The sequence below is a fragment of the Aspergillus japonicus genome (assembly GCF_003184785.1).
Source record: "Aspergillus japonicus CBS 114.51 unplaced genomic scaffold BO86scaffold_23, whole genome shotgun sequence".
NCBI lineage: Eukaryota > Fungi > Ascomycota > Eurotiomycetes > Eurotiales > Aspergillaceae > Aspergillus > Aspergillus japonicus.
The window spans coordinates 145,851-170,491 of NW_020291660.1; the positions used below are offsets into that span (position 1 = coordinate 145,851).

The 24,641-nt window shown below is 53.1% G+C and overlaps 9 protein-coding genes and 1 non-coding gene across 10 annotated transcripts; 8 read left to right on the forward strand and 2 right to left on the reverse strand.

Annotated features, from left to right (window-relative positions):
* Positions 1 to 1,500: 1,500 nt before the first annotated feature.
* On the reverse strand, positions 1,501 to 3,866 carry BO86DRAFT_90980 (glycosyltransferase). Its single transcript, XM_025677784.1, has 3 exons — positions 3,404 to 3,866; positions 1,581 to 3,357; positions 1,501 to 1,518 (listed from the first exon to the last, which is right to left on the reverse strand). Exons 1-2 carry the CDS (start codon positions 3,471 to 3,473, stop codon positions 1,730 to 1,732), a joined length of 1,698 nt encoding a protein of 565 aa, XP_025527806.1. The 5' UTR covers positions 3,474 to 3,866; the 3' UTR covers positions 1,501 to 1,518; positions 1,581 to 1,729.
* A 153-nt stretch (positions 3,867 to 4,019) lies between these two features.
* On the forward strand, positions 4,020 to 5,585 carry BO86DRAFT_389204 (uncharacterized protein). Its single transcript, XM_025672064.1, has 2 exons — positions 4,020 to 4,949; positions 5,035 to 5,585. The coding sequence occupies exons 1-2, from the start codon at positions 4,260 to 4,262 to the stop codon at positions 5,206 to 5,208; spliced, it is 864 nt and encodes a 287-aa protein (XP_025527807.1). The 5' UTR covers positions 4,020 to 4,259; the 3' UTR covers positions 5,209 to 5,585.
* Positions 5,586 to 6,912: 1,327 nt separating this feature from the next.
* Positions 6,913 to 9,256, forward strand: BO86DRAFT_389205 (cation diffusion facilitator family transporter). Its single transcript, XM_025672065.1, has 5 exons — positions 6,913 to 7,229; positions 7,291 to 7,337; positions 7,398 to 7,484; positions 7,550 to 7,858; positions 7,911 to 9,256. The coding sequence occupies exons 1-5, from the start codon at positions 7,151 to 7,153 to the stop codon at positions 8,961 to 8,963; spliced, it is 1,575 nt and encodes a 524-aa protein (XP_025527808.1). The 5' UTR covers positions 6,913 to 7,150; the 3' UTR covers positions 8,964 to 9,256.
* A 316-nt stretch (positions 9,257 to 9,572) lies between these two features.
* On the forward strand, positions 9,573 to 12,012 carry BO86DRAFT_362146 (putative manganese ion homeostasis (Fr)). The gene is made up of 2 exons (XM_025669897.1): positions 9,573 to 10,088; positions 10,166 to 12,012. The coding sequence occupies exons 1-2, from the start codon at positions 9,765 to 9,767 to the stop codon at positions 11,813 to 11,815; spliced, it is 1,974 nt and encodes a 657-aa protein (XP_025527809.1). The 5' UTR covers positions 9,573 to 9,764; the 3' UTR covers positions 11,816 to 12,012.
* A 319-nt stretch (positions 12,013 to 12,331) lies between these two features.
* Positions 12,332 to 12,403, forward strand: BO86DRAFT_t128. The gene has a single exon. It is a non-coding gene; the product is annotated as a tRNA-Glu (tRNA).
* Positions 12,404 to 14,805: 2,402 nt separating this feature from the next.
* Positions 14,806 to 16,964, forward strand: BO86DRAFT_91026 (sugar porter family MFS transporter). Its single transcript, XM_025677785.1, has 3 exons — positions 14,806 to 15,519; positions 15,576 to 16,037; positions 16,094 to 16,964. The coding sequence occupies exons 1-3, from the start codon at positions 15,093 to 15,095 to the stop codon at positions 16,795 to 16,797; spliced, it is 1,593 nt and encodes a 530-aa protein (XP_025527810.1). The 5' UTR covers positions 14,806 to 15,092; the 3' UTR covers positions 16,798 to 16,964.
* A 409-nt stretch (positions 16,965 to 17,373) lies between these two features.
* BO86DRAFT_389208 (putative ab-hydrolase associated lipase) lies at positions 17,374 to 19,482 on the forward strand. The gene has a single exon (XM_025672066.1). The coding sequence runs from the start codon at positions 17,471 to 17,473 to the stop codon at positions 19,376 to 19,378; it is 1,908 nt and encodes a 635-aa protein (XP_025527811.1). The 5' UTR covers positions 17,374 to 17,470; the 3' UTR covers positions 19,379 to 19,482.
* A 125-nt stretch (positions 19,483 to 19,607) lies between these two features.
* On the reverse strand, positions 19,608 to 20,043 carry BO86DRAFT_399447 (uncharacterized protein; the record flags this gene model as incomplete). Its single annotated transcript, XM_025673626.1, has 3 exons — positions 19,608 to 19,700; positions 19,762 to 19,917; positions 20,005 to 20,043. 3 exons carry the CDS (start codon positions 20,041 to 20,043, stop codon positions 19,608 to 19,610), a joined length of 288 nt encoding a protein of 95 aa, XP_025527812.1.
* Positions 20,044 to 20,612: 569 nt separating this feature from the next.
* On the forward strand, positions 20,613 to 20,959 carry BO86DRAFT_399448 (uncharacterized protein; the record flags this gene model as incomplete). The annotated part of the gene is made up of 2 exons (XM_025673627.1): positions 20,613 to 20,702; positions 20,759 to 20,959. The coding sequence occupies 2 exons, from the start codon at positions 20,613 to 20,615 to the stop codon at positions 20,957 to 20,959; spliced, it is 291 nt and encodes a 96-aa protein (XP_025527813.1).
* A 306-nt stretch (positions 20,960 to 21,265) lies between these two features.
* Positions 21,266 to 22,474, forward strand: BO86DRAFT_312955 (uncharacterized protein; the record flags this gene model as incomplete). Its single annotated transcript, XM_025667982.1, has 1 exon — positions 21,266 to 22,474. A coding segment is annotated over one exon (1,209 nt), but the record flags the coding sequence as incomplete, so codon positions are not given.
* Positions 22,475 to 24,641: the final 2,167 nt, after the last annotated feature.

A 24,641-nucleotide genomic window follows, 5' to 3' on the forward strand; every position in this document is an offset into this window, starting at 1 on the left:
TTACGATGCGTGCGATTAGTTATTAAGAGTGAGAGCTCATCAATCGATCCTTTATGAGGCTCCCAGAAACAGCCAAACCCGCCTCTATATAGCAACCGTCAAGCCCACGAAGCCCCATCGCAAACACCCGAATGCCATCGCCATGACGTATGGAAGAAGATCCACCTGCCAGGCCGTTTCACCAGCCCCACTCGGGAGGTGCCAAGATTTTCGCACTCATGGCCCTGGACGAACAGGGCTGGAGCTTTTCAGAGGAGGGGGTCAAATGTCAAATTGCCGAGTTCTCTCCAAGAAATAAGTCTCCGAACGGGGGCTTGCAACGCGCCGTTGACGAGCTGCGCAGGCGCCCCACGAGTGGAGGCACGGGCCAGAATAAGGCCGCGCTATCAGCAGGGGTGGGATCGTCGGAAGGGTCGGAAACAGAATTGCTTGTTTTGACCTGTGGCGGGTGCTATTTATAAGCAATCGATAACAGACGCCATGAGGACTTCATGCATCATCATCTTTCCTCCAACTCTGTAAGTTGTGTGAGCATGGTTGACGTGGACCGGTTGCGGGGTGGGGTTCGATCGACGCGAGCAATCGCCGAGGCTCAGCCGGGTTCAACCCTGGGAAAACAAGCTTTATCGCTGCCAGGGTCGACAACTCAGAATTGTGAGGGACCCAGGGGTTGGGTCTAGAACAGGGTTCGTCCCTGGCCAGGGCCTCCTCGCTGCAAGCTGGACAATCCCCTCTTATGGTGACACGGGTAAGGAAAGCCGGGGGGCGATGCGTAGGCGATGGTTGATTCTGTCCACCATCACATGGCAGAACAGACCATTTATACTGTACACATATAATAGCCCACACGCAATGAATTTTATAGTTGAGCACCGAGTAGTATTTTTTGAAATTAAATTCCTTACAATGTTGTCGTCTTCTTACTAATATACATCCTCAGTTAAATCTTCCATGGTACTAGAACCCTGAGGGGACTGCTTAGCTGCCATCGCTACCATCCAGTTTAAAGTGTTCCAGATCAGCTTCTTCTGCCCTGCATTCCAGCGGTAGGTGATTACCGAGTACTAGAGAAGTTAGATATTATAACTAGGTATAGCTAGTATTCAATGCTAATGGAAAGCGGTACCGTACCTGGCGTAATTCGTCTAACAGGTTACCGTCAGTGACGGTACGGAAACAACCGACCCTAGGCTGAAGTCAGTTACACGAGCTCGCTTTCTAATGGAAGGACACTTACCCACAACCTGTATCCCCAATAGCTGACTGAGCGAGTCCGCTGCTCACCATTCCCTTTTTCTTGGCTTCAACTATTACCAGCTGTGTAGAAGGTATGATGTGAGTCTCATACCAGATCGAATAATCGGAGTTTCCTGCAATCTTGATCTTCTTGTAGTAGAGAGGAATGTCGAGAGTTGTCTCGACCCCTAGTCTCATCTCTTGGGCACGATTGCCTTTGGTGACTCGCTGTTGGTGCATACATAACAGCACTCAGGATGCGGTCGATCCTCATTCTCGCAGCTTCGACGTCGATGACTCCACTCAGTCTTCGCACGGTATGCTTGGAAAGGGGTATAGCTTACCAAGGTTCTTGCAGAATTGTCCGTGGCCGGGTTTCCACTCAGTATCGCAAGGCAGAATATGATAAGGATGTACTGCACAAGCTGGTAGAAACCACAACTTGTCACGGGATAACCAGATTCTACTTCCACCCTACGACCACAAATGTACCTCAAGATCCATCTAAAGCAGACCCCAGATAGACCCCAACCCGCTCCATCGAGCCAAGCACGAACCCTTTCGCAACCGCCCGATGCCGCCACACCAAATGCCCCAGTACAGCAACCGACCCTAGCCATCCCGCCAACCCCACTCCTGCCAACGCCATCAGATCCCAGTTCCGCACCTTATACACCGGCATCCTCATATCCGCCGTCTGCAGATGCATCGGGCGGACCTCCTTTCCGTCCACGACCCGCAGCTCGGTATCATACAGCACCTCCTCCACCAGATCCGCCGCGTGGTGCTTCCGGCGCGACGCCACCCTAGCAATCCGCTGCAACCGTAGCGACTCGCGCGCGTACCCGCCGTCGACATCTTCGAGTATGCGGCGCGCCTTCTCGAAGACCTCCTCCGCGGTGAAGGAGAACTTGTTCAGCGGCTCCGCGACGCCGCCGTGCACCAGCCGCGTCGTGTTGGCGATCTGATCCGAAAATATCCCCATCGCCAGCATGGGTTTGCCGTGGTACAGGCCCTCATTAGCGCTTGAGCCGCCGCCGTGGGTGAAGTAAAGGCGCACGGCTGGGTGGTCGAGAAGGGCGCGCTGCGGCGCGAAATAGGGGAAGAGGAAGGCCGGGTGGTGGCCGGCTAGGAGGTCGGCTAGAGTGATCGTTCCCTCTCTGGATGCCTTGTTGCTGTCGACGGTATTTGGTAGCACGGGAGTCGCGAATGTGAATATGGCGGATGGGTCGAGATCTTGTCGGCCGCTTTGGCCGACCGCCCAGATCACGCCGTCAATGACGGCGGCCTCCAAGAGCCGAAACAGTGCGGTGAGAATCTTGGACGCGTCCGCCATAGAAAGGATGACATGCGTGCCGAGAGCGATGTAGACAACGTTCTTGCGGTCGGCGAGGAAGGTAGTGTAATGCTCGTCGCACGGCGGGTATGTGTCGCTGAGTATCGGGCCTACGACGGCCGCGAGCGGCGGCAGGTCGCGTGGGACCTCGAGTCCAAAGAACGAGTTGATGAAGACAAGGTAGTCGGGTTTGCGGGGGTGGGGAATGGAGTAGTGTACGCCGTGAGCGCGGCGCATCTGCTTCGTCCAGCGGAAGAAGCGGATGATCTCCCTCACGCCCTTGACGACCACGAGTTCGTTCTTCAGACGGAGCCAGATGGAGGCGTGCTCGGAGGTGAGGGTTCCGTCCAGCTGGAAGCCCGGTTGTCCGGGGATGTAGCTGCACGGAAGCATCAAGGCTGGCATTTGCGGGTGCACGATGGCCACGGGCACTTGGTATTGGGAGTGCATGTCTTTGACGGCATCGACGAAGAAGTCCGCAATGATGAAGTCGGGACGGCGGGCGGGATCGTCCACGATAGACTTGAGGTGGTCGTAGGTCACCGGCCAGAAGGAGTCGAACATGTACTTCGAGGGCATGGCGCCCGCTAGGCCGACAGACATGTCCCAGTTCCGCATGCGCAAGTAATGCTCGCTCAGTTGCCGCTCGGTCGGACCGGCTCCTAGTATATGCAGTTGGGAGATGAAGGGGTAGTCTTTCGTCCAGTGCTCCTGGCGCTCCATGGTTGCGAAGTCGACTGTGTGGCCTCGTTCGGAGAGGACCTTGCCCAGTTCGAGGACCGGAGCTGGATCTGGTCAGTAATTGTACTCAACCTGAAGGTTTCTACATACCGGCATGGGTAAAACCACCTGTCGTTGCGACCAGGAGGATTTTGCGGTGTGGATGTGCGTTCTCGTCCATCGTTGCTTAAGGGGCCTGGAAATGTTGTTCCATTGTACGTGATATGACCCGGTATGTCACGGGATAAGTAGAAAGAGATGAGTCTCCGCTCAGAAGCAAGGAGACGCCCCGGTCATCCCGAAGGCTTTAGTCAGATCGGAGACATGGCTCCATTATCAGGCCATGGAGTGGATCTGCCTTAGTTCGGCGGGGTTAGCTTATAGATGAAGCTTAAATTTGGGGCCTTATCTAGTCTTCATCTCTACAACTCAACCACATATGAACCCAGGCAGCAATAACAGCAATACCAGCAATGAAATGACTGAACTACCTGCAGGGCTTTGGCTTTGTTCTGCTCCTGAGGCAATCAGTTTAAGAGCAGAATAATAGGAAGACGAGAAGAGTTGCCATCCGGCAGGCTGTGCTCGTGTAATCCTTCCTCCCACCCTTCCCCGCCACACATGCGAGTCTATTCCGGATCGGGAAGCTGTTGCGAAGCACTGGGCACCGCCCATGACCGCATGACAAAGAACTGTCTTACCTATATCAACCATTCGTATAGGATCCCTTGATTTTGGAAATTTGGCAGCCTGATGCAGGCGATTATAGCAATCAATGCGAGGCATCACCCTCGGCATCATGGATTGAGGTATATATATCACCTCTGAATCGTCTCGTCGCCTAAGAGCCCACCACCTCAACCCACTAGTATAAATTCAGCGAGCATAAATCTCGGCGACTTTCCTACCTTCTCCACAAGATAACAACATCCATTCCACCGCTCATATTATTCAGAAGTCTGTCTCAATGGGGAAATCAGGATCAAGAACCACTAACACCACAACACTCACCAATGCCTCGCCCACCATCCGCCGCTCCGCACTAATCGAGTGCTCTCTGTCCAACCTCACCCCCTCGGACTCTATCACCCGGAGCGCTCTCACGGCAGTCACTATCAGTGGACTGAATAGCATCGACAACCCCACATCCTCAACCTCAGCGTCCACTGCCGCCCCAGCCTGTACATTCCATCCATCAACGACGAGCATCAGCCGCTCCACCTGCACCACCTGCACCATCACTCACTCCCACCTTCACCACTGCATCTTCGCCAACTGCGCCCTCGCCAACGTCTCCTCCAGCAAATTTGTGCAGGCCGACCACTGCACGCTGGAGAATATCATCTCGCTCCGACGATGCACGATCCGCGACTCGATCATCGGCGAGTGGTCGTGGATGACGCGATGCGAGGTGAGAGCCTCGAGGATCGGAGGCGGGAGTGCCCTGCGGCGAAGTACCATCAGTGACTGTCGCGTGACGGGCAGCCGTGTGAAGAAGGCACGGCTCGTTAACTGCGAGGTTGAAGGGTGTGTGATTGTCAATACTGAGCTCAAGGGGGTAGTGGCCAAGAATGGGGTTTGGAAGAATGGAAGCTTGGTAGGCAGGGTGGATCAGAGTCTGGATGTGGTGATTGTGAGCAGGGATGGGAAGGATGAGGTATGTCAGACCCCGTCTGCGATCCTGCATACTCCCTAAGGGAGATGTGGTGGCATGACCCAGGCTAACGAAGATTTGATGGGAGAATATTGATAACTCGGTCGGGGCGAAGGGAATAGTAGCTGAGAAAAGGCGCACCGAAAGGGATCTGGTTGAGAGTAGTGACGACGGTGCTGAAATCGAGGAATGGGAAAGAAATGATCGCAGACAAATCTGGGAACTTCAGGCGACGGAGCCGCCGCCTCCCTATACAGTTTGAGACTATTGAGGTCGATTGACTGCGCTCTACAGGCTACAAGCGACTTGTTATGGCAACTGAACCTGAGTAGCTTCGTGCATTGAAGCTCTGGGTTCGTGGCTTGCTGATCGTGGTCTGAGACAGCCACTTACTCGTAGCAGATTTTCTTTCTAGCAGAGTGATGACTATCAGCTTGGGTCTTGTTCAGTCTCTGGAAGGATGATTTTTAGGTTGTGGTGCCAGGTACTACTCATTCATAGCCCCGATACCTCAGGTAGTCCACAGTGACAGCTAGACATTTGGAAATGGCCCAGAGCAGTATATCTTCCAGAGTCCGGGATCAGGAAATCCTTCGTTCGAAGAGCTGAATTGAAACCTTTCAATCATAGACAATGTTCCGGAATACTCCTATGGCGGGTCAACTGGTGAATCATACCAGTCCCATCAGTTTATAAGTTACTCAGGGTTACTCATCAGTAGGATTGAGGATTAGCCGAGGCTGTCGGGTCCTACACAGAGCTTTCTTCACCGCAGAAGCACTTCAGGAGGTTGAAGAGAGAGCATCTTCCGTTATAGGCGTCTAGGCGAGATACGCAATTAGAGATTGCACCCACCATCACAATCCACCGGTCAACTAGTGACTGGGTCTGCAGTCGAATTCGTCCAAGCAAATGACTGTATTGTATACATAATCATGACAAACAGTCCTCTGGAGTGCCAAGCGCGAAATTTTTTCGAGCTGGTGTGTTGCTCGAACGTCTGCTGCTGAAAAACTTTCCGTACCATGATCTCGAAAAGACAGTGCGATGTTAAGTCGGAAGAGTTTATCTTCCGGTAGTAGTGGAGGTGGTCCCTCTTCTTAGAAACGTGAGTGCCTTCATTGGTGTATTCTCGCAAAGCTCAAATTATTTCTGAATAGCTTCATCAGTAGTGTGAGGTACTACTACTAGTCTTATATTATTGTTCGCTTAGATCGTTCGTTGTCTTGCATTGAGGCCAAAAACCGCCGAAATGCCGGCTGGGCTTAGTCCTACCAGTCTAGCTCGCTCGGGGTTAGTTTCCCGGGCTAGCGCACAGACGGCGCCTTGACCGTTCCAGGGCTGTAGGCAGGGCAGCCGCACCGCATAAAGTCTCTCTGCTCTTGCGTCATGATGTGGTATGCTGCATAATGTGTGACAGGTCTGATCCTGGCCAATTTTGGGGTTATCAACAACAACGTTCGTTCACTTGACACAATTGATGGAGCCACTTTGGTCGGATTAGCTCGGGGAAGAAGCCCGGAGAAAGGAGAACACTTGGCGTGGAGAAGGGGACCACAACCAATTTCTTATGGCGTCAAACGGTGGAGAGAACTGGCTCTGCCTTGTAGGTAGTGGGTCGCAACACAGTCTGGAATTGGATTGCTAAGTATGGGTGGAACCGGGACGAGGTCAGCAGTAGTCATTCCAGCAGGTACTACGTAGATGACAGAAGCCCTGTACTACAAAAGAGTTGAAGTGTCTTGGGCATATTATAGAGCTCAGTAAGCATATGGGGAAAATGTTGTGATACGGAGTAGAACTCACACACTGCAGTCGGCATGCTTCATGAAAAAGAAAGCCCTTGAAAGGAACAAGCTGCAAGGCGGTGGGGACCGGCAGAGGCTAGGGGGGAAACTAACGCCACTTCGCTCCGATCGGCCGGCGCCCTTCCGCCTTCCTGAACTAGTCCTTGGTTTGCGACCAGGAATCCTTGGGACTCCAGTCTCTCCTATCACTAGCTACTTATCACCTTGCGAGATTTATTTTTCTTGCTCTTCTCTTGCTCCTCTCCAATCCTCCTATCCTCCTTGATCCTGATACCGCGAACTCTTCGGAGTCACTCATTTTCTGCGCCTAGATATCGACCTTTGCCGCCTGATTAGGGGTCGCTGTCGTCATCTTCTTCTCTCCCACGCGCGCCACGGAGCGCAAGGCCAGACACGATGGGCCTCTCCAAGACCAACAGGATTCTGATCCTGTTGGCTATTGATTCCGCTTTCTTCTTGTTAGAATTGATTGCTGGTTGGTCTCCCCGAATATGATCTTTGAACTGTCGCTCTTCTAACCTGCTGGACTCGAATAGGCTACAGCGTCCACTCGCTTGCCCTTGTTGCCGACTCCTTTCATATGGTACGCCTCGTTCGACACCGTCTCAGCCCTCCGACCGCTTTGTTGACTTGTTTGCCATAGTTGAATGATGTTCTGTCTCTATTGGTCGGATTATGGGCCGTCAAAGTCGCCAACCGCGAAACCAACTCGAAGATGTACACATATGGGGTGAGCTGTCCCCTTTCCTACACACCGCTTGGAACTCGTCCTAACCATCGTCGTCTGGTTCGCAGTGGCAACGCGCAGAAACATTGGGTGCCTTAGTCAACGGAGTCTTTCTGGTCGCCTTGTGTTTGTCTATTTTCTTGGAGGCCATACAGAGACTGGTGGAGCCTCAGGAGGTCAAGAATCCCAAATTTGTCTGCATTGTGGGCTGTCTGGGTCTGCTATCAAACATCATCGGCCTGGTCCTTTTCCATGATCATTCTCATGGACACGGCCACAGCCATGGTCACGCAGACATCGAAGAAGGTGACTCTTCGCACGGTCATGAGCATAGTCATGACCCTGTGCCAGTCTCGGAGCAGGGAAACACAACTAGCGTGAGTAGGCCGGTCGCCTATTTCAGGAACACATGTTGACTTCTGATCACAGCGTACTGCTGGCGCAGACGCCTCTTCCCCATATTCAAACCGTCGTCGGACCTTGGACAGTCAGCACCGCAGCTCTCGTCGCTACAGCGGCGCAACCGGCCGTGGGTTCCTTGATGTTGAAGAGATCCAAGTCCACCCCGCCACTTTGCGGCAAGAAATCATTGCGGCCAGTCGCTCTCGCTATGATGACCCATCGGGATCCGACACTGACGTGCTTGAGGGTGGGGATTCCGAGGACGTCCGTCCATCCGAACGCTCTGCGCTATTGGGCCACAAGGATCGTGCTGGCAACTATACGGACGCCGGGAATGCGCCTAAGACGGCTCATCGTACTCATGTGGACGAGGACATTCACAGGCATCACAACCATGCCCAGCCTAAGCAGAAGGATGAGAAGCACAGCCATGGCCATAGCCATGATCTGAACATGCGAGGTGTTTTCCTTCATGTGATGGGTGATGCGCTCGGCAATATTGGCGTCATCGCTTCCGCCCTGATCATCTGGCTGACTGATTACTCCTGGCGCTTCTATGTGGATCCTGGCATCTCGCTGGTGATCACCGTGATTATCCTCTGTTCTGCCATCCCTCTTTGCAAAGCGGCCTCGCGGATCCTGCTTCAGGCTGTGCCCCACGGCCTTAGCATTGACCATATCAAGGAAGACATTGAAGGACTGCCGGGAGTAATTGGCTCCCACCACTTGCATGTCTGGCAGTTGAGTGACACCAAGCTTGTGGCTTCGATCCACATCCAGGTGGATACGGAAATCAAGGGCGAGGGCTCGGAGCGGTACATGCGTCTAGCCCGGCAGGTGCGCAAGTGCTTGCATGCCTATGGCATTCATTCGTCCACCATTCAGCCGGAATTCGCGCCGGACAGCGATGCCGAAGACACCCTTCAATTCCCTTCTCACCCCGATGGCGAAGCCTCCACTTCGACGACGCTCCCGAGCCGTACACCCAGTGTCCCTGAAGGAGATTCTCATGCTTGTCTTCTTGAGTGTGGCGAAGAATGCGCCCAAAACGGTCAGTGCTGTCCGAAGAGGTCGCTGTGACTGCATTAGGGAGGGGGCGCACTACTCTTCCATCTAATCACCTCACCTTTACACTTACTCATAAGACGACTCGACCTAAAAATACTGTTTCCTATCCGTACTGATCATACCCGATTGTTTCTGGTGACTGAAATGTCATCTGTTGAGTTTGTCCCTGTTAATAATCTCTGTTTGGACTTGGCGCATGTTCGGCGGGCACTTTGACATAAATGCATCCAGGCGTGCGCATCTCGCGCTTGTTTTCAAGTATCTCTACCACAATTACACCGTACTAAATGTTGGTCATATGTTGACATTATCAAGCCACCTGCTCTCGCATGACTATCGAGAAATTCGGGCGCCTGGTTAACGTGTAGCACTATGTAGTATGTAGTAGCAATTCCCAGAGAGTGAACATGCTGACGGGCGGTGACTAATGACAAGGCTTGGAGTGAGACAGGGATGCGATGGTTCGCCCGCGGTCGGAGGCTGTCAGTTACCAAAATTGGAACAGGACCCCCGATTGAACTGGAACTAAACCCAGCTGGAGAAGCCGCGACCACACGTGACGTGATCCCGCCCGTTTGGCGGCGAAACACCCCTGGCGTCTTCACTTCACCTACTCATTCTCTCACACTGACACATATTCTTTTCTTGTTCAAACTATTTCCGCTCGCTTGTTACATCTCTTTTGCTTCATTATATTGCATCTCGAGGCATGCCGTCGCGACTCGTTCTTTACTAACTGCTTCAAACTATTTTCGGCATCGGAGCGGCAATGCCGCATGACGGTAGCTGCATCTCCACTGTGCACCAACGACCATGAGTTACGCCTACCCTCATTCACACGGCGCCGGCTCTGGCAGCTATCGACCGTCCAGTTGCGAAGATGATACGGAAAATGCGACACTTTCAAAACAGATGCGACAGTACCTACCATCATGGACACAACAATGGGCGAAGGAATTGACAAATGGAATTCAAAGTCGAGATGGGGCGTTGTCATTGCTACGGAGAATATTCCGGTGTATATTCACCATCACAAATGCGCTGGTGGTTCTCTGGGCTTGCACGCTTTGGTGGGGAGAGCGGACCATTTTCCAGGACAGCGTCAAGGCATGTGCGTGGGGAAATTGGGAGAAATGGGTATGTGGCCTCGTTGCTCTACGGCCCATCGCCGACTGTCCCTGTCTCTGGATCCATCTAACAGTGGTGATATGTAGCCTCAAGATGCCGTGCCGCACCATGTCGCGTTCATCGCCGATCCCCAACTAGTTGATCCTCATACCTACCCCGGCCGGCCGTGGCCCCTGTCAACGTTGACCGTGAAATTCACCGACCAATATATGCGACGTTCGTTTTCCACCTTGCAAAAAGAGCTCGGTCCCGACTCGGTACTATTCCTGGGGGACTTGTTCGATGGCGGCAGGGAATGGGCGACCGCAACCAGCTCCAGTCCGGAGAAGCGGTACCAGAAATACAAGGATCGCTTTTGGAAGAAGGAGTTCCACCGATTCACTAAGATCTTCATGGATACCTGGAATGCCGGCAATGAACACTCGAGCGATCCTCGTGGGCGAAGAATGATCACGAGCTTACCGGGAAACCACGACTTGGGCTTTGGGTCGGGCGTCCAGATCCCTGTTCGGGAACGATTCCAGAGCTTCTTTGGGAAAGGCAACCGTGTGGACGTGATTGGAAACCATACTTTTGTCTCAATAGACACCGTCTCGTTGAGCGCCATGGATCAACCTGATCCGGAGACTGGCAGCTCGGGTGCCGGCACAGGGGAGGGAGACCTACCAAACCAGCGCATCTGGGCGGAGACGGAGCAATTCCTCAACAGCATGAACGTACACCGGGGCCGGGCGGAGATGGAATCGTTGCGTATGATGAGGAATGAGAGCGAGGGGCACCTTTATGTGCATCGGGCTGTGGACATTTTGGAGCCCTCCTTGTATCACCGGCCGCAGCCAGAGATTGCAGGCCTCCCCGCGATTCTCTTAACACACGTCCCATTGTACCGCAAACCGGCCACGCCATGCGGGCCTTACCGAGAGCGGCATCCCCCTTCCGGTGACAACCTGGAAGAGGATGAGCGCAACTCCATACCTATGGGGCGGGGCTATCAGTACCAAAATGTGTTAACGCCCACCATTTCGCGGGACATTGTGTCCAAGGTTGGGCCTAACCTGGTTCACGTCTACTCTGGGGATGATCATGATTACTGCGAGATTGCCCATCACGAATTCAGTGGGTCACCCCGGGAAATCACGGTGAAGAGCCTGTCTTGGGCGATGGGGATTCGACGGCCCGGCTTCGTTATGACCAGCCTGTGGAACCCTGTTGATAAGACGACCGGGCAGTCGCTGCAGTCCTCTGGATCTGGTCGGACAGTGCAGAATCACTTGTGCCTTCTACCCGACCAGCTCTCCATTTTCATCAATTACGGCCTAGTCTTCGCTTTTACCCTGATTGTCCTCCTTCTCCGGGCGGTGTTTGTGGTGAAACATCCCTCACAGGCTAGCGCGGCGGACCCCATTCTCCCTCTGTCAGAGAGTCGCAGTCACCCCCCGCAGCGCCCTGCCCGATACAAGAGCCCGTCTTCTAGTACGTCCAGCTCCACGCTTCCATCCCCGCACGGCTTGGCTAGTCGCGCGACCAACAATCCTCCTTTGTACGCCACTTACGCAAGTGCAGATGAGGATGAGCTGGGTAGCGCCAAATGGAAGCCGACGCGGGATGGCTCTGGGCGCCGAGCCGGCCGGAGTACGACCACGGCCGGGAAGATTAAGGGGGAATTTGTAGACTCCGTGAAGTACGTAGCGGGGATTGTGTTTGCGTGGTATTTCTTTCTCATCTGGCGTTGGTAGAGGAAATAAAAAGACTTGGATTGGTGGGACGGAGTTTGTAGACATGGCGGCTTGCTCAGAATATATACATCTGCGGGGTTCAGTACTCGGGACGGAATTTCACTGCAACCTCGCTGGACCAGGTTTCGGCGTTTCAGTTCTGTAACTGTGCGATAGCATCCTCGTCAATCATGACGTTGAGTAGCGAGAATCTCAAGCCACTTTGATTCGAATTGCTTCTATTTTGTATACTGCAGCATCATCGTACCTGGCATGAAGAGCAACCATAGAGACCACCATAGAAGTAAGGGCCTTCCGTGCGGGACAGAGAGCAGCAACCTATCAAAGTAGCCCACCCACGTGATCCAATCAGGCGGGTAACCTGAACCCTATTTAGCCTTCTCACTGCCGTATCTTGTGTAACCATCGAACTCCCACCAAGGAAATCGAAGATATCATCAACGTTGGTGGCCCGGATGGCCTCATTTCACCGCAAAGACACTCTATAACAATGCTAGAAGCCTCTAACATACACCGTCCGATGTAGTGTAACGGCTATCATACCTGTCTTTCACACAGGAGATCGGGGTTCGATTCCCCGCATCGGAGAGCTACAATTATTTTTTTCGTGGTTGGGTTTCGTCTCTTCTAGAGCTGGAGACGACAGGATGCTTTTTTTTTTGGGTGGAATTGGTGGTCGACGCGGGTGAGTCCGTTCCTATCCTTTCTGGCTAACAAAGCACAACCTACCAAGAGCCTCAATTGATTTGTGGAGGCCTAAGGATCGAAGATATGGCGCAGATAGCTGTCTCCAAGTGGAGTCTCTAAGGTGGATTTTCATTTGTACAGATCTGTTAATTGGGTGTCCTAGAAGTCTTTGAATGCTTTGTCTGAGATTCAAAGCGCCATATAACTGGCCAGACTCGTCAGAGAGAAGGAGGTTCTTGGGGGGCGGGGTCAGGGTTGGCCCCGTCCTCTGTACGTGACTACTGTACGGCAGGATGTGAAAGACAGAGTCATTGAGATCCCGCTTTCTGCGCAGAGAGCCTCAATTGCCTTCTCCATACATTTCTACGGGGTCCGTCTCACATTCCTTGCCAATGTCTGACCCAGAAATCCGGGGGACGCAACATCTAAGGAGGGATCCTAGATGAACAACCCTACGGACAGCAACCCCGCATTACTACACTAAAGCCAAGACATCGCCACCAATGGAATCCAACACGGCAACCTCTGAAGCGGGAAAGAAACAGGCTCCTCCTCCAGCTCAAGGGAGAAGGATGACGTTGAACCGTCCCCAGATCCTCGTGTTGTGTTGAATTGACTTTGATCCCGCGGGGGAGAAAAGGGAAGATCACCTCCTTTTCGAAGGGCAGTGCCGTGCCCAGTGGCTGCCTAAACAGATCCCATTTGCCAACTTTAATTTTTGGCCCCGGGAAGGGACCTGATTGCACCAGGCTGGTGCAATCGGAGCGGCACCACCGTCACAGATGGCGCCAGCGGCGTCCGCTCATCCATCCCGGGGTGGTCGGGAAATGATCGCACACAGAAAAGGCTCCGTCCTCCGGCAATAGGCAATAATCTCTCGGCTCGGGCATCCAGGAAAGTTTCTTGGTTCTGTTGCTTGGTGACTCTTGTCCCCCATCGCATTAGTCAAGAATTGGTCGACGACGCCGTTAGTCATGGGTAGGGATCTGAAAATAGCATCATTTTGCCCTCGTGGTGGGCGTTCGGCATGTTGGAGAGAGTCAAGAGTCAAGCATCTAGACGGCTCCAGATGACAGACACACAACAAAGAAATCCGGGGGATGTTGATCATGTGGCAAAGCAAGCGAAGAAGTTTTTTCTTCGCAAAGTGCAAAGCCACGCCTCTGGACCTGGATCGAGGGGAAATCGCCGACGCTCGCCAGGGACCGATAGTTGAACAAATTAGCGTCTAAGCCGAGTTCGGGCTCCCGGTGAGATGTTGGTTGGTGATGGAGGGACCGATGGGTGAAACTTGGGGGGCCCTGGGAGTTGGTTTTTCGGCTCTGGCCGTGCTGGAAAGCTCCTGAACCATCGGCTGAGCCGTGGTTCGGGCTTGGGTTGCTGAGGACTGTGGCTGAGGCAATTGGAGACTAAGGAAGTTGGCCAGTTTAGCGTGGATTTAGTGTGGAAAAGTTGAACGCTAAGGCTAGACCTCAACCGGGGATTTTTTTTTTTCTTTTCTCTTTACTTTTTCACCCCACGTCGGGTTGGTCTGGGGAAGAAAGTTCCAAAAGTTTCTGATCTTGTGATCACCTTGACAGACTGACAGTTCGGGCAAAATCGCCGTCAAGATTTCCGGATCGGCTCTAGCTCTATTACTATGGACTGCATGTCGAGTGTTGTTGTTTATTGTGGCTGATTTGGCTGATTTGGCTGATTCGGGATGGGGAGAATGGTAGGACCGGCTACCCGAATGCGGTCTGGGGTTTGTGTGTGGCCGTTCCCGGTTGCTGAGTCGGCTTCTCTTGTTCACTGCCCGTCAGTTGTTTAGCTGTGATTACACACCGTCTTTGTTCTGTACATCAGGTGCTCAATCTATTCTATTCACTGTTCACTTTAGACTTTACATTTCAAATCCACAGCAGGGTCTGAGCAGAGACCTCGGAGATGGGTTGGCAACAAACCTCCTCGGGCACCGGCGAGAGCCAGTGTCTTTCCCCACCGGTCGGCTTTGCACACCAGAACCCTCCGGCTAACGCTCTCTCTCGGGACTAGTCCCGACTCTGAACAATGGCGATCGTCGGCCTGGCCTCGTGTCTTCTCTGACTTGTCTTAATCTGGAGTCTCAGCACTCCAGTCTCCACACTCCAGACTCGGGGAGGCCCTGACAAACGACGCGGGGGAAAAGAATGTTCGGTCTCGTGGCCTGGCCCCTACTCTATTCCGGGCTGTGCCATTCACTCCCTCATGCATTCACTGCAATTCCGGTCCGTCAGCAGTCCCCGGCCGGCCGGATCTGGGGTTGACCAGACTGTCTCGGCCTCCCCCCCCCCGCGCACTACAAAAGCATCGTGATATCCCCAGCTCAGTTTGACTTCCTCATCTTCATCTCCATCCTCTTCTCCATCATCAGTTTCTCATCTTTCCATCATTCCATCGTCAACTGCCTCACACCTCTCACCACCCATCACCAACCAATCCACGTGATCTCAATCTATTTACCCTTGACTGTCTATCATCATTCGCACTGAAGAACTCTCTGCCATTGACTGTTGACAAACACACCCACTCTACCACTACCCCTTCTGATCCTACTTGTGATCGATCAACCATGGGTTTCATGCTGAAGAAGCCTGAAGAGGCAGTGGGCTCGGCCGCCCCTGCCATCATTGTTGGCCTGTTTGCCGCCTTTGGAGGTATTCTCTACGGCTATGACACCGGTACCATCAGTGGCATCATTGCCATGAAGAAGTGGCGCGAGATGTTCTCCACTGGCTACGTGAACCCCAAAGATGGCCTTCCCGATATCACTTCCTCCCAGTCTTCCATGATTGTCTCCCTACTGTCCGCGGGTACTTTCTTCGGTGCCCTCTGTGCCGCTTTCGTGGCCGACCGCTTTGGTCGTCGCCTGGCTATGATCCTCGACTCCTTCGTTTTCTGCTTCGGTGTTATTCTGCAGACTGCCGCCACCCGCATCCCTTTGTTCGTGGCTGGTAGATTCTTCGCCGGCTTTGGTGTTGGTCTCCTCTCGGCAACCGGTATGTTCTTCCCGTGGGTGGGTGATTGAAGGCAATAGATACTGACGGCGATCCAGTGCCCCTTTACCAGTCGGAGACTGCTCCCAAGTGGATCCGTGGTACCGTTGTTGGTGCCTACCAGCTGGCCATCACCATTGGTCTGCTGCTCGCCTCCATTGTCAACAATTCTACTAAGGACCGCATGGACACTGGCTGCTACCGCATTCCCATTGCTATCCAGTTCGCCTGGGCTATTATCCTGGTGACGGGTATGCTCATCCTGCCTGAGACTCCTCGTTTCCTGGTGAAGCACGACCGCCACGAGGCCGCGGCTCAAGCGCTCGCCCGTCTGCGTCGTCTCGATGTCAACCACCCTTCCATTGTTGAGGAGCTCTCCGAGATCCAAGCCAACCACGAGTACGAGCTCAGCGTTGGCAAGGCCAGCTTCGGTGACATTCTCCGTGGCACTCTGGGCAAGCGTCTGCTCACGGGCTGCTTGGTCCAGGCCCTGCAGCAACTGTCTGGTGTCAACTTCATCTGTAAGCTTTCCTTCTCTTGTCCATTTTCATCGGTTCGGGTCTAACATCCGTTGCAGTCTACTACGGAACCACCTTCTTCCAGAACTCTGGCATCAAGAACAGCTTCACCATCACTTTGATCACGAACATTGTCAACGTGTGCTCCACCTTCCCCGGTCTCTGGCTCGTTGAGAAGTGGGGTCGTCGTCCTCTTCTTCTCTTCGGAGCTATTGGCATGTGTGTCTGCCAGTTCATTGTCGCTATTGTCGGCACGGCTACCGATTCGGAAGTCGCCAACAAGGTGCTGATCGCCTTCGTCTGTGTCTACATCTTCTTCTTCGCTTCCACCTGGGGTCCCACTGCCTGGACTGTGACTGGTGAGCTGTTCCCCCTGAAGGCTCGCGCCAAGTGCCTGTCAATCACGACTGCCTCCAACTGGCTTCTGAACTGGGCTATTGCCTACGCCACTCCCTACATGGTGGACTCCGGCCCGGGCAACGCCAACCTCCAGTCCAAGGTGTTCTTCATCTGGGGTGGCTTCTGCGCTATTGCCGGCGTCTTCGTCTACATGTGCATCTACGAGACCAAGGGACTCTCCCTGGAGCAGGTCGATGAGCTCTACGCCAAGGTGTCTTCTGCCTGGCGCTCGCCCGGCTTCGTCCCCTCGGTGCACTTCACTGATGTTCGGGATGTGGCCGAGGGCAAGGCCCGTGGCACTCTCGGGGAGTTGGAGCACGATGCTCAGATGAAGCGTGAGCACGAGCACATCGAGTCTGCCTAAGGATATGATCTGGTTTTTTGTTGTTCTTTGTGTTGGAGTACGGGTTGGACATTGGGATTAATAATTTGGAACGACATTTGTCATGTATAGTATGAGCATTTTTGTTTGCGAAGCGCAGCGATTGAGTCATGTCATGTGTTATGAGAATTATAACTGTCATATGTGTCAAGTGTCAGTGTCATATTTAAGAATGTGAATGATGCATACCTATTGAAGCTTGAGTGATGATTTCTAGTCCACAAAACTCCTTTGAACCAATTGTAGCAGTGTACGCAGAAGTCCGACGTCACCGGCTCACACCAGGTTCCCCGCCGAGGACGGAGAAGTACGGAGTATGACGCCTGAGGCGAAAACCCGGTCTAATTGGGTGCCACCGCCCCACGGGATTACGCGCAATGGCCCCTTTCACGTGATCGCAACCAGGAGTTCCTCTCCCAAAGCGGCAATCACGGGGGCTGTTCCCGCTCCACCGAACACCCTCCATCATCATCATCCCCCATCATTCCTCATCATCACCTGCTTTTCTACTGCCGATCGATCGTCCTTCCTCTTATTTCGTCCCCTTCCCCCCCCACCCCCCCCCACCCCCCCCCCCTGATCTCCTTAATTCCTTTTTCTTCTGGTCTCCTGACAATGCGGCACCCTGTACTTTACTACCTCCCCTGATCGCATCATGTTTCTTTCGTCCGACCCTGACGGTGAGACCCTGGGTCCATCTGTCAGTATCAGCCGTGGGCCGGACCCCGGCCCAGTCTCCCAGGACAATAAATCGCACTACTTTAGCACCGCCATCGAAGTGGGAACCATCGAACAACAACACCATCATGAATTGGGCTCGCGAGGGGATCGGTCATCACCAAAGGGATTCGAACTGCAAGACTTAGGCCCTAAATTGAACAGTGACGACAAGAACTCCGCCACAGTAACCGACAGACTCCTCGGAGACGACGAGATGAGCACCACGATCTCGACGATGGCCTCGCATCCGCTGTTCCCGCCACTACCCACTTATGGACCGCCCTCCTTGGTCCTAGCGCTGAAATGTCTTCTGATCCGCTGCGTCTCCTTCGTTCTTTCGCTCCTGTTTCTGGGTACGGTCATGGTCGCAGCCATCGTGCACACCGTGGTCAATGCCATCATCTCGCCTTCTCACCGCAGTCGACGTGGCCCGGAATCTAGCGAGGGGCGCAAATTCTCCGCAGAAGAGCGGTCACGGCGCACGGAGCGGATTAAGGCGCTGCGGCGCTGGAGTTCTCGACAGGAGAAGGAGGTCAACGAGGAAGGGCTGGATGAATGTCCACCGTTGGAGGGTGGCAAGGATCCCATCGTCTGTGACGTGGCGTACTATGCCCGTCGCGTTGGCTTAGACGTTGAGACATTCAAAGTACAGACGGAAGACGGTTTCATTCTTACGCTATGGCATGTCTATAATCCGCAAGAGTACACTCCTTTGCCGGCCAAAGACCGTCGACATCGCGGACCGGACGTGTTTACGGGCAACACGAACCCTGAGGCCTCGAAGCGTTCTACGCCTCGCAAGTATCCCGTCCTCCTGATGCACGGGTTGCTTCAAAGTGCCGGGGCTTTCTGTGCCAATGACGACGACAGTCTTGCGTTCTTTCTTTGCAAATCTGGCTATGACGTCTGGCTGGGCAACAACCGGTGCGGTATGACGCCTGAGCACACCACTCTCCTTGAGACGGACCCACGCATGTGGTCGTGGAACATCCAGCAGATGGGCGTGCTCGACCTGCCGGCGCTCATCTCGCGCGTCCTTTACGAGACTGGCTTTGAGAAGTTGGGCCTGGCGTGCCACTCCCAGGGCACTGCGGAGACCTTCATTGCCCTTGCGAAAGACCAGCGACCCGAGTTGGGAGAGCATATTTCAGTCTTTTGCGCTTTGGCCCCGGCGGTGTACGCGGGCCCACTGATCAACAAAGTGTGTCTGAGGTTCATGCGTATCATCCCGCCACTCATCTTCCGCGCCTTCTTTGGCATCCACTCGTTTATCCCGTTCATGATGACCGTCCATCGCCGTCTACATCCCCGCATCTACGGCGCCCTCGGCTACTATGTTTTCTCGTTCCTGTTCGGCTGGAACGACGCCCGCTGGGACCGCGCTCTTCGCGACCGAATGTTCCAGTTCGCACCAGTCTATGTCAGCGCAGAGACGATGCGGTGGTGGCTCGGACACGGATGTTTCGCAAACCATAAATGCATTCTCGCGACGGAGGAGTCGACGCTGACCGAGATGGAAGAGGACCTTCGCCACAGCAACGAGTCGCCCCCGCCTCGCCGCGATACCGCATGGTACGGACCCCAGGTTCCCCCGATGGCCTTGTGGATCGCCGGCTCGGACAACCTCGTCGACGGACAGCAATTTCTGCAGCGGTTGCAGAAGGGCCGTGAACCGCACGTCCGCCTGGTGCACGCCAAGATCATCGAAGAGTACGAGCACCTGGATGTCTTATGGGCCATGGATGCCGTCGACCAGGTGGGACAAGAGGTGCGGCAGGTGTTGTGGCAGACAATGCCGGAGGAGGCGCGGGCGGTGTGTCGTGTGCCTCGTGGCGTGGAATAAGGTGGTTGACAGAGGGTTGTATATACACGACGCGGACCCTGTACATATTTAGATTTGTTCTGTATCCTTAGACACGAGACACGACCATAGACATATTAATTAAGCCTTGTGAGTTCAATCATGTATTTCCCTTCCCCAATCGCCACCCCCGAGCCAGGGAGATGAGTCAATGCCTGCCTCCAGTCAACACCCCAGCAACGAGACAAAATACTTAATGCCAATGCTCCCCTTAAAACCGCAACACCGTCCAGTACCCCCGGAGATCCTCCTCCCGCACCCGGGAATCGCTCAAATCCGCCCGCACCGCCATCCACCCATGCACCTGGTCCCCGAAACGTCTCGACCCGATGCGGCACGCTCAGCCTCTCGTCAAACGCCTGCACCGTCTCCGGGGCCTTTTCCCGCAACGCGAGCAGCACATGCGGCACGGAGATCTTCTTCGCGCCCGCGGGGTCAATCATCGCCGGGTGGGTGGCCGCGGCAACAGCGAAGGGGCTTTGGGATGTGTTGGACGTCACCGGTTCGGGGATTTTTCCGCCCTAGAAGAACGGTTTCCTTATCAAAGGGGCCTCTTTTGGGTTGGAAGGATTGGGGGTAGGAACTGGGCGAGGCGCCGCGCGACTGACATTCAGGTTGAGCGGGGGAACGCGCAGCGGGGGAACCATGGGGAGTGGGCTGATTTTAGCTTCGATGCTTGATTAACGAGTGCATTATATCGACAGGAACATGCCACAATACTTCAATCCGACTCGGAGAGCGAAAAGGCAGGGTTTTGTACCGAAGAATTCCGAGCCCGGGTTCTCGGAGGCAGGCCTCGCATATACGGCCGGCGGGAGGATGGAGTTAGGGCTAGTCTGAGGTGGTCCCCGTCTATCATTCCAAGTATCATCTCATCCGACGATATATTGAGCACAAGTGGTAGCTAACGCATCCTGACACCTAGATGGAGAGGTAAAGACTAAAAGACGATAATGCGAATCGCAGTTGCAAGCCTATTGTTGAGGCTGAACCTCACCAATCAATCATTATAACACCCCCACACTCCAACGTGAAGAGTGATAAGGTTGTAAAGAAGAATAAGACGATCTTCTATTTTCTGGGTCTCCAACTGCCCGTCATCCTGCAGCAGCTCAAAGACTATACTTCCATTCGCATGGATATGGTACCAGGCTCAATCGGAGCCCGAAGGGATTCCAAGCAAACAATTGCGCGCCGCCCGCAATTTTCGGGCGAAATGTCCCAAAATCGGGCAGTTCGGAGCCTCCCATTTAGGGTTGTTTTCCTATATCTGGTCCAGACTCTCCACCTTCTGACAAAGTCCAATGTCATACTTATATGAGATGAGGAAAGAGAAGCGTTGAGCACCTTCCATCCTTCTAGATGTGGCCCTTATCACAGAAATTGGTAGAGCTCCTGGGCATGGCGACCGTCTCCGCCCTCCCCAAGACCTGCCACGCGCCGGAGCTTCCTCTCCCCCTGCGACAAGTCTGTCAATTCCCATCCTTCCCCACCTACCTGGGGAATCTCTACGTGCGCTCCAACGGCGATCACCTTGCCGTGGCCGCCTTCCTCGACGCCTAAGGGAGTTCTCGCCAGTATAGCGTTCTGACTCTTCACACACGTGCTGGTAGCGCAACAAACTGGACTGTCATCCGTGCATCCGTTCTCATTACCGCTGCATTTACCCTGGACCTTCTACCCATTGGGCAACATTTGATATGCCGGGCCCGAGCGTCAGAGACCCTGCTGGCTAGGGCTTTTGGGAAACAACGCGATGTAACCGCCAAGAACCGCTAAAGCTGATTTCTTATTAAAAAGGACTCGGGAGTATGCCTTTGCCCCCCTTCCCCTTCCACTCCTCCTGTGGCCAGATCTACTAAATTCTACGCCATCAATATGGAGACTCTCCCAACTGAGTTGATTGACACTATTGTGAGCTGGCTCGATCTCCGGGATGTCTGCGCTCTCCGTCTGACTGGACGTACTATCTCATCCCACCTATCCACTGCCGCTATTCTTCGGAGATTTTTCTCTTCCAAGAGATTGGAAATGACAAAAGCCCCCCTGGAACAGCTGGTTCACTTCACCCAGCCAGGACAGGTGGGCCTCTGGCTTCAACGCCTCACGCTGTATGACTGTGTCGAGCGCACAGAGCAGTCTGGTGCTAATTTCGACGCAACCGAGCTACTGGCCCAAGCATTTGCGAACATACGCGACCGGCCACCACCTCACCGGGACGATCAGCTGTCGCTCTCTATCTCCCTGGAGGTCGACAACTTCTCTACTTGGGACAGGGATGTCACAGCTCGGGTGTTCCACCCGACGATCTCCGCCATCGCGAGGACGGAGATCCCGATCCGGGAACTTGATATTTTTGGTGACGCTTACGTGCATGATCACCACTTCGAAGACGGCCAATGTAGCTTAGCTTTTAGCGATATCGCTCTTGCTCTATCTCACCACCGGGTCCCCCTGGCAACATCTTTGCGAAACTGTACCAAGTTCTGCCTAAGTCTAGGCTACTCGACCCGCGGATTCGATTTCGAGAGCAGCAACAGCACCCGCAACTTTCGTCTACCGCTGACCGTGGACGAAGCCCGACAGAATACTCAATCGCTTTGTGATCTCCTCAACATGTGTCCTCTTCTCGAAGAGCTACAACTCGTGTGGGAATATGACGATCTTGAAGAAACGGATGCGTGCAGAGAAGAAATCGAGTTCTTCGATCGGGTAGGTTTATCCTGCGCATTTACGAACTTGAAGCGCTGTAAACTGCAACATATCTCAACGTCCGAGAACCCAGTCATGACCTTTTTCCGCCAATCCCCGAGGATGGTTGAGTTGACTTTGGATGGATTGTATATGACGCCCGGAAATTTCAGTCATCTCTTCCACTTATTGTCTACAGCGATGTCGGACTTGGATTCTTTACGGCTCCGGTTGCTGACTGACGACTTGGGTAGTCTCTACTTTTTCCACGAACCCAAGGAAAGCACATGGCACAGAATGCCAGGATCTGCTCTACATGGTATAAGACGAAGAGGAGCCGACGCTAGAAGGCTGGTGGTACCTACCAACAGAAGACAAGAGTCTTAGGATATGAGATACTGAGTCAAAGTATGGATGAATATTAGGACTTTATAATAATCGGTATAATCTGAGTGAGAGCATATACAATATATCTGTTTGCAAAAATGTGACCTGGACAGTTTAGTAGTGCAAGCTAACTTATGGTTATTCATTGTGATAGAGTCAGAGGTTTATCCAACTCAAAGTGCATATATTACTTCATCGAGGATAAACTAGCTAGATCAGTGACCCAACTGAATTATGATCTATCAGTGTAAGCTCGAAGCAGAACAGAGTCCCTAGCCTAATGTGTAGCATGACCTGTAAACTAATACCTGTCTCACCAGCTTCTAGTCCCGGTATCTTCCAGAATTATACATTTCTACTTTTCAAAATCCCTTTGCTATAATATTTGGACACTTCAGAGCTGGAGGCCCCTTTGAATATCAGTTGTAATACCCCCCTCTTGTTGACATGTCAGCCCGCTTCTCGACAGTTCTTGTCCATCTCAGCATTGGAATGATAAGTAGGGGATAAGGGTTATAAGGTCCCTACTCCCATATTTTCAATTGGGAACTGTGCTGATCTCTTCTAACTTCTATTCTCTTTTACTCTTACTTGGGGGGGTTTTTTTGCCCCCTTTGAATTCCCTACAAACCATCTATTCCGAAATGAAGGCCACTGCCCTACTTCTAGCTGCTGCCACGGCCATTACTGCTCTAGCTCATCCGTCGTCCCTCACCAACCGTGCCGACGGTGTCTGCAACGCAGCCGATTATCCCAATCCTGCCTGCTGTACCATAGACGTTTTGGGCGTTGCCGCTTTGGACTGTAGCACTCGTGAGTGGATGACAGGAATTACTTCGCTGTGCAAGAATTGCTTCCCCCCCCCTTTTTATTTGATGTGTATACTCATACAAGCATATATCTGAGTGCTTATGCATTATGAGCGCGACCGTCATTTGATCCTTCACTAAATCAAAATCAATGAAATAGCCGCCAGCACGATCGACTTGGTCGATTTCACACAAAGCTGTGGGGGCAACTGGGCAGCTGCCAGAATGTTGCGACAGGCCCGCCGGTGAAGCTGGAATTCTCTGCACGAAAGCTTAATTGTGCCTCAGGAAGAAAAGGACGACTGTTGTTTTCTTCCACGTGTTTTGGGAGCAAGGTGTGCATGTGTGTGTGTGTGTGTGTGTGAGAGAGAGAGGGAGAGATTCTGGGCAAAAGAGCTGAAAAGTAGCCTAAGAATTGAACCTTAAATGGGGAGGAGTCCCGGTTCGGCTGCAGTCGGCTAACAGGTCAAGAATAGCTATGCTGTACTGAAAATAGATTCAATAACCCCTTTTCCTGCTCTAGCCTGACAAGTAGCTTTTTGGTTTGTAGTTTAAGGTTGATCACAATCAATGAAAGATCTGCCTTCCTACCTAGGCGTTTACAATACTGAAGAACGTCGGTTTCTGACCTCCGTTTCATTGGAAACTGATGACACCTGCGAGAGAGGTGGAAGGTGCTTGGTTCCGCTACCTGAGACTATCTGCAAGGAACTTGCGAAGGCCACCGAGGTGGGATGACCTCTCAAGGTTGTGCCTTACCCCTGAGTTTCAATTATGCTGGGAGCGCAGTATACAGACCTATCCCATCAATTTAGTTCACTGTGATATGTATGTGATATAATACTAAACCAAGATCTTCATAAACTCTACTGAGTATTGAACATAGCAATTGCAGGGATCCAGATCGGAACTGGGCCGTCCCGCCGAGCTATTAAACGCTGACTTACCATCAGTGATTGAATTGCCAGCCCCGCACCTTGACACCATTCCCAATGGCGATAGATTGAAGGCAGAAATGTAATAAGTAGTCTTATAGCAGGGGCTATAAAAGCCTGCTATTTTCCTTCAAAAGAGAATCTCGCACGTTGTTTGATTCTTCTTCTACTCTCTTCAAATCTATCTACTTTAATAATGAGGACCTCCACTCTTCTCCTCGCCGCGGTCACTGACACTACTGCTCTAGCTGATCCGGCTGCCCTAATCAGAGGTGCTGGCGGTCCCTGCGACGGTCCTAATCATCAAGGACAAACTCAGAGTATTACGGTCCGCGCAATTCGTAACTTCCGGATGGTTCGTCGCTCAGCAGTAGGGTCTCAATCTGTACAAAATAACAGAATCGGATGAGAGCCGAGTGAAAG

What these genes read in the sequence shown, in the direction of transcription:
- BO86DRAFT_90980 (XM_025677784.1), bottom strand. Translation starts at nt 3,473, where the DNA reads ATGGACGAGAACGCACATCCACACCGCAAAATCCTCCTGGTCGCAACG. An exon ending in AGGTGGTTTTACCCATGCCG is followed by an intron (nt 3,358 to 3,403) that starts GTATGTAGAAAC and finishes GACCAGATCCAG; the next exon opens with CTCCGGTCCTCGAACTGGGC.
- BO86DRAFT_389204 (XM_025672064.1), top strand. Translation starts at nt 4,260, where the DNA reads ATGGGGAAATCAGGATCAAGAACCACTAACACCACAACACTCACCAAT. An exon ending in GCAGGGATGGGAAGGATGAG is followed by an intron (nt 4,950 to 5,034) that starts GTATGTCAGACC and finishes ATTTGATGGGAG; the next exon opens with AATATTGATAACTCGGTCGG.
- BO86DRAFT_389205 (XM_025672065.1), top strand. Translation starts at nt 7,151, where the DNA reads ATGGGCCTCTCCAAGACCAACAGGATTCTGATCCTGTTGGCTATTGAT. An exon ending in CTTGTTAGAATTGATTGCTG is followed by an intron (nt 7,230 to 7,290) that starts GTTGGTCTCCCC and finishes GGACTCGAATAG; the next exon opens with GCTACAGCGTCCACTCGCTT. An exon ending in CGAAGATGTACACATATGGG is followed by an intron (nt 7,485 to 7,549) that starts GTGAGCTGTCCC and finishes TCTGGTTCGCAG; the next exon opens with TGGCAACGCGCAGAAACATT.
- BO86DRAFT_362146 (XM_025669897.1), top strand. Translation starts at nt 9,765, where the DNA reads ATGAGTTACGCCTACCCTCATTCACACGGCGCCGGCTCTGGCAGCTAT. An exon ending in GGGGAAATTGGGAGAAATGG is followed by an intron (nt 10,089 to 10,165) that starts GTATGTGGCCTC and finishes GGTGATATGTAG; the next exon opens with CCTCAAGATGCCGTGCCGCA.
- BO86DRAFT_91026 (XM_025677785.1), top strand. Translation starts at nt 15,093, where the DNA reads ATGGGTTTCATGCTGAAGAAGCCTGAAGAGGCAGTGGGCTCGGCCGCC. An exon ending in TGGTCTCCTCTCGGCAACCG is followed by an intron (nt 15,520 to 15,575) that starts GTATGTTCTTCC and finishes ACGGCGATCCAG; the next exon opens with TGCCCCTTTACCAGTCGGAG. An exon ending in GTCTGGTGTCAACTTCATCT is followed by an intron (nt 16,038 to 16,093) that starts GTAAGCTTTCCT and finishes CATCCGTTGCAG; the next exon opens with TCTACTACGGAACCACCTTC.
- BO86DRAFT_389208 (XM_025672066.1), top strand. Translation starts at nt 17,471, where the DNA reads ATGTTTCTTTCGTCCGACCCTGACGGTGAGACCCTGGGTCCATCTGTC.